Here is a 13164-nt window from a genome sequence, read left to right on the forward strand (position 1 = left end):
AAACATACTTGGCTAATAAATTACGATTATGATTAGATGGCATTAGCTACAGGGAGAGATTTGACAGATTTGGATTGTTTTCTCTGGAAAAGCTGGAGGTTGAGGGGTGACCTGATAGAAGTATATATAAGTACATAAAATTAAGAGAGGCATAGATAGGATAAGACAGTCAGATCTTTGGTCAGAAGCCTTTTCCCAGGGTGGAAATGTCAATGACAAGAAAGCAGAGCTTTAAGGTGAAAGGGGCAACGTTTAAAGGAGATATGTGGGGTTTTTTACACAGAGGGTGGTGGGAGCCTGGAACACGTTGCCGGAAGTGTTGGTGGAGGCAGATACAATAGTGGTGTTTAAGAGACTTTTGGATAGGCATGTGGATATGCAGGGAATGTGTCCTCTTCTCACCTAATCTCCCACTTTTTGCTTTCATCTTTGGCCTTTGTCCAACCATCATCTACAAATCAAAACTCCCCCTGAATCCATCTATCACTTGCTAGGCTTTGTCCTCTCCCCCCCCCCCCCCCACCTCTTTTCCAGCTCCTCCCCGCTCCAACACTCTATCATCCAAAACGTCATCTGTCCATTCGCTCCAGAGATGCCGCCTGTCCCGCTGAGTTTTTCCAGCAGTTTGTGTCTTTTTTGGTAAACCAACATCTGCAGTTCCTTGTTTCTCCTACCTCTCTTTTCCAGCTTTGTCCCCCAACTACAATCAGTCTGAAGAAAGGTTTGACCCGAAGCGTCGTCTGTCCATTAACTGCAGAGGTGCCGCCTGACCCGCTGAGTTCCTCCAGCACTTTGTGTCTTGTTTTGTTTCACCAGCATCAGCAGTTCCGTGTTTCTACATTGTCTCTTGCCTTCAACTGAAAGTGCCTGGCTTTGACAGGTTTTGCTGCGGCTTAATGTAACTGTGCTGACAATTGCTGCCTCCTTCACTTTACCCTGATTATTGACTGCTGTAGATGACTGATTAGCTGCTCGACGAGACGTTGAGACTTGCCTGTATGGTGCTTTGATTGCAAGGTAGTTTGTAACTGTGCTGTCTGGTAATGTTGCTCGGCTTGTCAGCTCCAGAGACAAGCTTTGTCTTAGAAAAACCCAGGGGGCTCCTGTTTATCAGTTAATATAGTCCTTCACAATGTAACACAGATGCACACAATTCAAGGTCCTGCTCATTAACTTTCCAAACCATCACCTCTCTGTGACTTTCATCTGAGAACTCCATCTCTCCATTGAATCTGGAGAATTCGACATGGCATATATCAACTAACAGGTGCCGCACATCATAAACCAACGCTCCACATCCCAATTTTAGTCAAGCTACTGAAAGAGGTGGTATTGCACAGTGAAAATAGTGATCAACAATTATAGTGGTATCTCCATCATCCAGGCAGGTGGGCCGAGGAATGGCAAATGGAGGTTGGTGCGGATAAGTGCGAGGTGTTGCATTTTTGGGAGTCAAACCAGGGCTGAATCTTTGTAATGAATGACCGGACATTTAGGAGTGTTGGCGGTGTGGTGGCGTAGCGGTAGAGTTGCTGCCTTATGCCCCTGGCCCACGTAGAAAACCTGAACGGAAACCTCTGGAGACTTTGCGCCCCACCCAAGGTTTCCGTGCGGTTCCCGGAGGTTTTTGTCAGTCTCCCTACCTGCTTCCACTACCTGCAACCTCAGGTAACCACCTGCGACCTCCGGGAACCGCACGGAAAGCTTGGGTGGGGCGCAAAGTCTCCAGAGGTTTCCGTTCAGGTTTCCTAAGTGGGACAGGGGCATTACAGCGAATGCAACACAGGAGACCCAGGTTCGATCCCGACTACGGGTGCTGTCTGTACGGACTTTGTACGTTCTCCCCAGAACCTGCGTGGCTTTTCTCCGAGATCTTCCGTTTCCTCCCTCATTCCAAAGGTTTGTAGGTTAATTGGCTTAGTAAATGTAAAAGAAAATTGTCCCTAGTGGGTGTATGATACTGTTAATGTGTAGGGATCGCTGGTCGGCGCGGACCTGGTGGGACGAAGGGCCAGTTTCGGTGCTGTATCTGTAAACTAAAACTAAAGCAGTGGGTTCTGCGAGTGCAGGTACATAATTCATTGAACGTGGCGTCACAGGTAGATCGGGTAGTCAAAAAGGCTTTTGGCATCAGTCGTCAGTCAGAGCATTGAGTATAGGAGTTGGAATGTTATGTTACAGTTGTACAAGACATTGGTGAGGCTGCACCTGGAGTTGGATTCAGTTTTAGTCTCCCTGCTATTGGAAAGATGCCATTAAGCTGGAAAGAGTGCAGAGAAGAGTGCAAAGTTCTTGCCAGGACTCAAGGGCCTGAGCTATAGGGCAGGTTGGGCAAGCTAAGCCTTTATTCCTTGGAGCCCAGGAGGATGAGGACCCTATAGAGGTGTATAAAATCATAAGGGGAATAGATACTGTGAATGGCTGAACAGGCTGGGACTTTATTCCAATGGGGTGAAGGAGGCTGAGGGGTCATCTTATAGTGATGTACAAAATCATGAGAGGAATAGACAGAGTCTTTCACCCAGAGGAGGGGAATCAATTACCAGAGGGCATTGGTTTAAATTGAGAGGGGAAAGATTTAATAGGAACCTGAAGGGCAACTTATTCACACTATCTACCTCACTGGAGACGCTTGGGCTATCTTTAATCAGACTTTACTGGACTTTATCTTGCACTAAATTATTCACTTTATCACTGTGGATGGCTCGATTGTAATCATTTATTGTCTTTCCGCTGACTGGTTAACATGCAACAAAAGTTTTTTTGCAGTACTTTGGCACACGTGACAAGAAACTAAATTAAACATTTGGACAGGTACATGGATAGAAAAGGTTTAGAGAGATATGGACGAAATGCAGGCAGGTGGGGCCCATGTACATTGGGCATCTTGATCAGCATGGATGAGTTGGGCTGAAGAGCCTGTTTCCATGTTGTAAGACTCTGTGACTCTAAGCCTGCACTTTGTTACATTCTACAGCTTGCTGGGTGCGGGCAAACCATATAAATACTGTAGCTACGAGAGCAGATCAAGAAGCTGAGTATCTTGTAGCAAGTGACACACGTTCTGACTCCAACGTGCTTACACTGTTCATATGATGAAGTCAGAATTGTCATAGTCATTCAGTGTGGAAACAGGTCCATCGGCCCAACTTACCCACACCAACTAACATGTCCCAGCTATACTAGTCCCACCTGCTGCGTTTGGCCCACATCCCTCCAAACTTGTCCTATCCACGTACCTGTCTGCTTCTTAAAAGTTGGGATTAACCCTGCCTCAGCTACCTCCCCTGGCAGCTCATTCCATACACCCACCACCCTTTGTGTGAAAAAGTTATTCTTCAGATTCCCTTTCCCCTTCACCTTAAACCTATTTGCTCTGGTCCTCGATTCCCCTTTTCTTGGCAAGAGACTCTGTGCATCTACCCGATCTATTCCTCTCATGATTTTATACACCTCTATAAGATCACCTCTATAAGATTGTTAAGGGCTTGGACACGCTAGAGGCAGGAAACATGTTCCCGATGTTGGGGGAGTCCAGAACCAGAGGCCACAGAATAAGGAGAAAGCCATTTAGAACGGAGACGAGGAAACACTTTTTCTCACAGAGTGGTGAGTCTGTGGAATTCTCTGCCTCAGAGGGCAGTGGAGGCAGGTTCTCTGGATGCTTTCAAGAGAGAGCTAGATAGGGCTCTTAAAAATAGCGGAGTCAGGGCATATGGGGAGAAGGCAGTTGATGATTGGGGATGATCAGCCATGATCACATTGAATGGCTCGAAGGGCCAAATGGCCTACTCCTGCACCTATTGTCTATTGTCTATTGTCACCCCTCATCTTCCTACGCTCCAAGAAATAGTCCCAGCCTAAACCACTCGCCAGAGCACAGACCATTAAGTCCTGGCAACATCCTCGTAAAATTGTCATGGAATTTTTTTTTTATTGATTTGATAAGTATGACATCATTCAAGACAAAGCTTGATTGGCAATCAATCCATCATTTACTTCCTCCATTCAATGGCCAGATTGGGTCTTGGGCCATTGAAGGAAATTCTTACTTGCTACAGCTTAACAGACCCTAAACACAATAACATGCAGATAAATATATAATAATCAATAACACAATAAATTAATACCAGTGACACTAGATAGCAATAATCCACCACCGATTTTCCAGCACCCTTGGTTCCAGAGCCTTTCTGGATTATCCGTTCTGCCGAACCAACAGGGGTCGCAGCCTCCGAGAGGAGTCCAACAGTACAGGAACAGACTGCAGGGGGAAAATTCGACTCGCCAATCGGCCACATTAGTCCCAATGAGGTTCATCAGCTTAACCAACCTAGACGTCACATTTTCAGGGGGACTTCCGAGAAGGATTTCAAGTACAATCTTGGAATTTTGTCCACATTAAAGGAGGTCCCGGATCACCAGTTGCCAGAAAATTGTTGGTGGACCTGTCGTGCAAAACTGGAGTTCTTAGTTCAACCAAAGACACAGTCCGTGGATGATCATAGTTGCTGAGGTTTGTGTTCAAGTGCCTGATGGTTGTTGGGAAGAAGTTGTTCTTGAATCAGGTGGTCATGGTTTTCAGGTTTCTGTACCTTCTTCCCGACGCTCAACAGATTGGTCATTGTACCTTAGAGGCAGGTAGGCCAATTTGAAGCCCACCCAATTTTCTTGTCAGTAGTAATTAATAAATAACTAAAATCAAATCCCTCCAACTTTATTCTTAAATATCCCCAACAGTGAAAATAATTTGTCGATCTGTCAATTATCTGATGTCAGTGGGTCTGTAACATGGAGTTATTTAGTGTATAATTCAGTTTGAAAGCTATTAGAATTATCATTAGTAAGTTCTCATCTGCAGTGGAACTGGTCATCTGTCATGGTGTATATTTAACTAAGAGGATGCCACACCTCCTATTGACACTTAGATAGACTTGATAGGCACTTGACAGACACTTAATAGACTTAGATAGACACTGATGGTGAAAGTAAAGACCAGTCACCAAAAACGTTCAGTATTCCTTTAAATGGTTAATCAGCACAAGAACACATTTGATAAATTACAGTGAAGATAGACACAAAATGCTGGAGTAGCGGTTATACAGCATCACTGGAGACAAGGAATAGGTGATGTTTTGGGTTGAGCCTTCTTTATAACATTTACTCATTTGATCATTGAGATATGTAGCAGGCCCTTTGGCCCATCTGGACCATGTCATCCAAGTTGGCATACAGGGCCAATGCCATCTGGCTGCATTTGGCCACAGCCCTCTAAACCCTTTCAATCCATATATCTCCAAATGTCTTTTAAAGTTTGTGATTATATCCTCTGGCAGCTCATTCCAGATACGGACTGCCGTCAGTGAAAATGTTGCCCCTGAGGTCCCTATTAAATGTCTCCTCTCACCTCAAGCTTATGCCCTCTGGTTTTAGAATCCTCTATCCTGGAAAAAAAGATAATGAGCGTTCACTTTATCCGTGCCCCTCATGATCTTGTACACCTCAATAAGGTAACCCCTCAGCCTCCTTAGCTCCAAAGAAAAAAAGTCCCAGCCAATCCATCCTCTCCCTGTAACTCAAGCCCGCAAACCCAGGTAACATCCTGGTGCATCTTTTCTGCACCCTTTCCAACTTAATGCCATCCTTCCTATAGCTGGGTGACCAGAACTGTACACAGTGCTCCATGTGGTCTCTACAATGTGTTCAATGGGTCATACCTCATGGTAAAAGCCCTGTCCCACGGTACAAGTTAATTCTAGCTCTCCCGAGTTTGCCCTGATTCGAACTCGGAGAATTACGGTAATGGCCACTCGTCACGAGTTTGCCCTGATTCGAACTCGGAGATTTACGGTAATGGCCAGGGTAATGGAGCTCTCGTGGACATTTTTCAACATGTTGAAAAATCTTCACAAGTCTTCCCGTGCTTACCTGCCGTTTAAAGAGTCTTCCCGAGTACCTGCCGTTAGCGTTACGAGCCGCGAAGAGACATCCCCGAGCTCCGACGTACCCGCTACGTTCATTCTCCGTGCTTACCACGCGTTTGAGTTTTTTTTAAACTCGGGAGAGCTCTTGGAATGAACTCGTACCGTGGGACAGGGCTATAACAGCTACATGTTGACGTTTTGTCCTTTTGTAATTATGATTAGACATTTCTGGAACACAAAACCTGCCTCCTCTCCAGGAACCAAGAAATGGCAGCATCAGCAACAATGCATGCGCTGGACATTCCCAGAGTGAATTACAAAAATATACGACAATAGGTTGGTTCCACCTACACCAGGTAGAAGTGGCGAACAACACAAAGTGCTGGAGGAACTCAGTGGGTCAGGCAGCATCTGTGGAGGAATGGACAGGCAACGTTTTATGGTGGGACCCTTCTTTAGTCAGATGCTGCCTCACCCACTGAGCTCTTCCAGCACCTTGTGTTTTTCTCCAGATATAAGCATCTGCAGTTTCTTGTATCTTTGTTACCTAACAGACCCTTCTTGGGTCTTTGTTACCTAATTTACCAGAATGATATCTGCATTTGAGGGTATCAGCTACAGGGAGAGGCTGTTTTCTCTGGAATGTTGGAAGTTGTGGAGAAACCTGAGCATCATCATCATCATCGTTGAAAACATCAACGGGCACGGTGCCTCACAACGCTATGTACGACAGTGATCACAACTTCTACTGAAGTGTGGATGGCCGTTGGCTCGCTAGGAGCTCATCCGCCCTTTGACAGGTCTTGTTTTTGGTCCTGCTGGGGGTCCACAGCCCTCTCCTCACCTGGCAAACCAGGTGGGGGAGACGGTTTAGTCACCGACTATCCAACCATTGGGCAAGTAGCACGGGATTACATGGTATCCATGTCGGTGGGAACTCCCCCGACCCGACACTGAAAGTAGTATATAAAATTGAGGCACAGATAAGGTAGACTGTCAGAACCTGTTCTCCCAGGATGGAAATATCAAATAGTGAAAGCATAGCTTTAAGCTGAGCAGGGAATAATTTATAGGGGATATGCGGGGCAAGTTTTTATTACAGAGGGCGGTGTGTGCCTAGAACGTGCTGCCAGGGGTGGTGGTGGAGGCAGATAAGTGGCGTTTAAGAGACTTTTGGATAGACACATGGGACATGGATCATGTGCAGGCAGATTAGATTTGGTCGGCATCATGTGCAGTCAGAGATTAGTTTAATTTGGCATCATGTTCGGCACAGACTGTGGGCTGAAGGGTCTGTTCCTGCTGCACTGTTCCATGTAAGATATGGCAATAGGTTGTACTGTGGTTACACCTACACCATGTAGAAGTGGGGGGACAACACAAAGTGTGGAAGGAAGTCAGTGGGTCAGGTGGCATCTGTGGAGTGAATGGACAGGCGATGTTTCATGGCAGGAGGACAAAAGTGCTGGAGACACTCACGGGTGCAGCAGCAGCATCTATGGAGCGAAGGAAATAGGCAACGTTTCGGGCCGAAACCCTTCTTCAGACAGGAGCCAGCTTCACACTCAGCCAGACGCGGCCTGTCCCGCTGAGCTGCTCCACCATTTTGTGTCCGTCTCCACCGGTGACGGTTTATTTGCCACCGGCTCCTCCACGGTCACGTCACGTGGGCGCCGCCCGTTGCTGCGGTGACGTGTCCCTGCGCGCCCATTGGCCGGCGCCGCGGTGTCCCATGGGGTCACTGATTGGTTGTCTCTTTCGGTGACGTGCGAAGTGTGCGAGCCGCGTGATTGGGTGAACGGGAGGAGGGCCCGCCCATTGGGTACCTGGCTGCGGGGACGCGGGGCGTGCGATTGGTCGGCCGGCGGCGCGGAGACGTGGTGACGGCGCGGAGACGTGCTGACGTAGGACAGTGCTGCTCCGGCTGCCGGGCGCCGCTCCGGGAGGCAAAATGTGAGTGAAGGATGCGGAGGCCGGGGCACTGGTACCGTCACCGCCCCCCCGTCCTGGGGGTGAGGGGACACAGGCCCTGCCTGGGACAGACACAGGCAGCTGGCGGTCCGGGAGGTAGAGACCGGTCGGTTGCGGCCCAGCAGCGGAAGGAAATAGGCAACGTTTTGGGCCGAAACCCTTCTTCACACTGACACAAGACCACACAAGATGAATATACTCACTGTCTCTGGGATTCATATCAAATCCATCCCTCTCACTTTAAACCACTCTAGTTCTTGATTCCTCTACTCTTGGCAAGAGTGTACATTTACCTGATCTATTGTACAATGAGTGTACAATCATTTATCTGATCTATTCCTCTCATGATTTTGTGCACCTCTTTATGATCACCCCTCCGCCTCCTGTACTCTTAGGTGTAAAGTCCTAGCCTGCCCCATCGCTCCCTACGATGGTGTGGCCTTTCCTTCCATTGCTCTGGTTTCCAACCACATCCCAAAGATGAGCAGGTTGGTGGGATCTCTGAGCCACTTTCCTAACTAACCCAATATCACTCAAATCCCATATTACTTTAAACAAGAATCAGTCAGTGTCTTGAATATATCACAGATTAATTACCATCTGCATGAAGCATTCAATCAAACACCAGCCATTGCTTTCAATGTTTACCACATCATCCTTTTTTTCCACAGTGTCCCCTTTGATCCCCATTGGTCCCAGAGTCATACAGCATGCAATCAGGCCCTTTGGGCCAACTGGCCCACGTTGACCAACATGCCCCATCTGCACTAGTCACACCTGCCAGCATTTACCCCATATCTCTCTAAACTTGACTATCCATGTACCTGTCTAAGTGTCTCTTAAATGTTATGATAGTACCTGCCTCAATTAACTCCTCTGGCAGCTCATTCCATTTACCCGTAGGCCTTTGTGTAAAGAATTTAAAAAAGTTGCCCCTTAAGTTCCTATAACATCTATCCTCCCCTCACCTTAAACCTATGTCCTCTGGTTCTTGATTTCACTACTCTGGGCAAAAGACTGCGTTTATCCAATCCATTCTCATGATTTTGTACACCTCTATAAGATCACCCCTCATGTACTCCAAGGAATAATGTCTGAGCCTGCTCAACCTCTCCCTATAGCTCAGGCCCTCGATATCAGTGAGGCAATATCCTTGTAAATCATCTCTGCACGCTTACCAGCTTGACAACATCTTTCCAATGAACATATCAATCCAAAATTGAACACTACACTCTAAATGTGGCTTCTCAAATGTCTTATACAACTGTAACATGATCTCTACTTCTATACTCAATACTCTGACGAGGGCCAATGTGCCAACAGCCTTCTTGACCACCCTATCTGTCTGTGATGACACTTTCAAGCAACTATATACCTATGAGTGGGTATTTAATTTACAAACCAGCACCACTGGTAGAATGATGTTACTGGACACCACCATAGTGGCTTGTAGTTGGAGAACAATGTTGAAACACATTGAAGTGACAGCCAAGAAACCACACCAATGCCTGGACTTCAGGAGACTGAGGAAGTTAGGCATGTCTCCAACAACTCTTACATATTTCTACAGATACACCAAAGGCAGCATACTATTGGGTGGCAACCCTACTGTCCAAAAAATGATAACCTAACCCTTGCTGTGTTTGGGATCTGCTCTGTGCAAGACCACAACAATTTACAGAGAGTTGTGAATGTAGCCCATTCCGTCGCACAGGCCAGACTCCACAACAGTGACATCAGCTACACTTCACTTTGCCTCAGAAAAGCAGCCAAAATAATCAAAAAATTGTCCCACCCTGATCATTCCTCTTTCTTCCCCACTTCCAACCGACTTATGGTACAGAAGCTTGAAAGCTCGCTCCACCAGACTTGGGAACAGCTTCTTCCCCTCTGGTATCAGGCTTCTGAATGGTCCTTCCATAAGCTGGAGCACTGTCCGACTTGACTCTACCCCATTGCGGACATTGGACTTTGTCTCTGGAACTGATGCGCAACAATGCTGAGAACTATATTCTGCACTCTGTATCTTCTTCTTTGCTCTACCTATTGTACTTGAGTTTGTATTAATATATAGTATCTGAATTGATTGGGTAGCATGCAAAACAAGCTCTTCACTGTACAATACACTGTACGTGTGACAATAATAAACCTAACCTAAAAAATGTAAGTAGAATTAATAGGCAGTGTACTGGTAATATTTTAAACTTTGCAACTCTAGAACGCACAAACTGAGTTGTAAAAATTGATTAACAGCCGTGAACTGTAAATGCCGCACTTTAGTGAATAGCAACTTTAGTAATTATCGTCTGATTAATTATTTTAACAGAGGCAAATCAGCAGCAGGTCGTGTGATCAATGTTCTCTTTTCGTTTAGGTCTAAAGTTACGTTTAAAATCACGCTGACATCGGATCCAAAGTTGCCCTACAAAGTGTAAGTGAATGTGACTTAAAGTGCGAGCTTTGGCCTAGGTTTTATCTTCTGAGTCCTTTATGGTACTTTTGCAACTCAGTTCTTAAAATACTCCTTGCAATTGTATCACAGAACTCATTGCATGCAGCATTATTGGTTATTTTAAATTTACTCTTTCATGGTTCCTGAGGGAAATTTTTCAAGTTTGGATTTATTTATATTATTATTATTATTATGTCTGGCTATTCAGGTTAGATTTGTGGACAATAAAAATGGTAAGGATAAAGAAAATGTTGAAGACTTTATCAAACATAGGATTAGAAAGGAAATTTTAGTCTGTGCGGTCAAAGTGGCGCAGCGGTAGAGTTGCTGCCTTGCAACGAATGCAGCACCGGAGAGCCAGTTTCGATCCCGATTACGGGTGCTGTCTACGGAGTTTGTACGTTCTCCCCGTGACCTGCGTGGGTTTTCTCCGAGATCTTCGATTTTCTCCCCCACTTCAAAGGGTTTGGAACAGGTTTGTAGGTTAATTGGCTTGGTAAATGTAAAAATTGTCCAGAGTGGGTGTAGGATAGTTTTAATGTGCGGGGATCGCTGGTCGGCGCGGACCCGGTGGGCCGAAGGGCCTGTTTCCTCACGTTATCTCTAAGCTACTATCAGGAATAACTTTAACAATTACAGAAAGAGAGATGAGTTGATGCCAAGAAAGAGCTGCAGAATTGAATATACTCTTGTAAATGTTGATGCAAACTAGTACTTCTGAACACATTGAATAATAAATGATGAAAGAATGATACTTTATTGTCATGTGTACATAGTGGAAAGCTTTATTTTGCATTCAATCCAGGCAGTACACAAGTGTCGCCATGTTTTGCACTGATAAAGTACCAAACAGTGTACTGCCAGCCGACGCATGTTGGGATAAAACATGACAGCAAACACATGGCAATGAACAATATAACCAGGTTATTTCTTCGCCCAAGGGATAATGAATCTTTGGAATTCTCCCATCCAAGAGGAAAGGATGCAGAAGAGATTCATCAGGATGTTACCTGGGCTTGAGTTAAAGGGAGAGGTTGGATAGACTGGGTCATTTGTCTTTGGAGTGAAGGAGGCTGAGGGGTGATCTTATTAAGGTGTACAAGATCATGAGGGGCACAGATAAATGCACAGTCTTTTTCCCAGGGTAGAGGATTCTAAAACTTGAGAGCACAGGTTTAAGGTGAGAGGGGATAGATTAAAGAGGGACATCGAAGTCAACGTTTTCACTCAGAGGGTAGTCCGTATCTGGAATGAGCTGCCAGATTTTCTTGCTATCGTATTTCCACTCATTAGATGTTTCAATAAATGTTATTAAATAAGAAATATAATTTAAATAGGTGAGACTGCATTTGGAGTATTGCATTCAGTTTGGATCACCCTGCTATAGGAAACAAGTTGTTAAGATGGAAAGAGTGCAGAGAAAATTTATGATGATGTTGGCAGGACATGAGGGCCTGAGCTATAGGGAGAGGTTGGGCACTCGGACTTTATAGCTTGGAGGGCAGGAGGTGGAGGGGTGATCTTATAAAGGTGTATAAAATCATGAGGGGATTAAATAGGGTTCATGCACAGTCTTTTACCCCGGGTGGGGGAATCAAGAACCGGAGGACATAGGTCTGCGATGAGAGGAGAAAGATTTAATAGGAACCTGATGGGCAACTTTTTCACTGATATGGTGGTGGGTGATAGCAGGGGAGGTAGCTGAGACAGGTACTATAACACTTTAAAAAAGATATTTGGATAGGTGCAAGGATCAGAAAGGCTTAGTCGAGATAAGGGCCAAACGTGGGCAGGTGGGACTAGTGTAGATGGGGCATCTTGGACATCATGGGCAAGTTGAGCCGAAGGGACTGTTTCATGTTATGACTCTTTTTGACAGAGCTTTGTGTAATAAAACAAAACTTTTTAATTATTATTTTAGATTGAGCGTACCGGATGCCACCCCTTTCACTGCAGTTTTGAAATTTGCAGCAGAAGAGGTAAATGTGTGTGTGTGACAGAACTGATATGTGCAGGAGGAGGGATGTGAAGTTATGATATTGCTCACCTTATCTGCTCTTTTCCAGTTGTCTTCCAACGCTCCCACCTCAAATTACTGGAAGCAATGTTAAGATTGCAATGTACTACCCTTAAAAAGGATGTTGTTATGAAATTGTTCACCATTTTAGTTGCAATTATGCCCAATTTTAGATTAGTTTATTGTCGCGTGTACATGGTGAAAAGCTTTTGTTGCATGCTAACCAGTCAGCGGAAAGACTATACATGATTCCAATCGAGCCATTCGCAGAATACAGAAACACGATAAAGGGAATAACATGAATAACGTTTAGTGCAAGATAGAGTCAGTAAAGTTCGATCAAAGATAGTGCAAGGGTCTCCAATGAGGTAGATAGTAGCTCAAGACTGCTGTCTAGTTGTGGAAGGACGGTTCAGTTGCGTGATAACAGCTGGGGAGAAACTGTCCCTGAATTTGGAGGTGCTAAACTTACTTAGCAGCAGTAGTGTCTAGACACCTGTTCTAATAGGATTGGAAAATTCTAACATTATGTTTTAAGACGTTTTTTTGTTAGTAAGCACCTGAAGCACTTTATTGAGATCCTTTATTACTTTATACATTGCAGTAGGTCTATTTCTCATGGAATGGTAGGAAATGGTTGCATTATATTTCAGTCATTTGAGGTTTTGACACCAATTGTTGACATCAATGGGATTATATTTTAGACGGAAGAGGCAAAAGGAAAAAAATCAAATTGCAGTGAGTTTCTCGACACACGTTTCTTGTGTCATTATTCATGGGTTTAATCTGTTCTCAAAAGG

General features: G+C 45.1%; 1 protein-coding gene across 1 annotated transcript in view; it reads left to right on the plus strand.

Annotated features, from left to right (window-relative positions):
- Positions 1-7783: 7783 nt before the first annotated feature.
- The window catches only part of ufm1 (ubiquitin fold modifier 1), a 7620-nt gene continuing 2239 nt past the window's right edge, over positions 7784-13164 (plus strand). Inside the window, exons 1-3 of the mRNA XM_033023413.1 lie at positions 7784-7877; positions 10270-10326; positions 12269-12332. Of these exons, the coding sequence (XP_032879304.1) occupies positions 7876-7877; positions 10270-10326; positions 12269-12332 (123 nt within the window). The 5' untranslated portion in view covers positions 7784-7875. The remainder of the gene's footprint in view (positions 7878-10269; positions 10327-12268; positions 12333-13164) is intronic.

The sequence above is a fragment of the Amblyraja radiata genome, chromosome 6, assembly GCF_010909765.2.
Source record: "Amblyraja radiata isolate CabotCenter1 chromosome 6, sAmbRad1.1.pri, whole genome shotgun sequence".
Taxonomy (NCBI): domain Eukaryota; kingdom Metazoa; phylum Chordata; class Chondrichthyes; order Rajiformes; family Rajidae; genus Amblyraja; species Amblyraja radiata.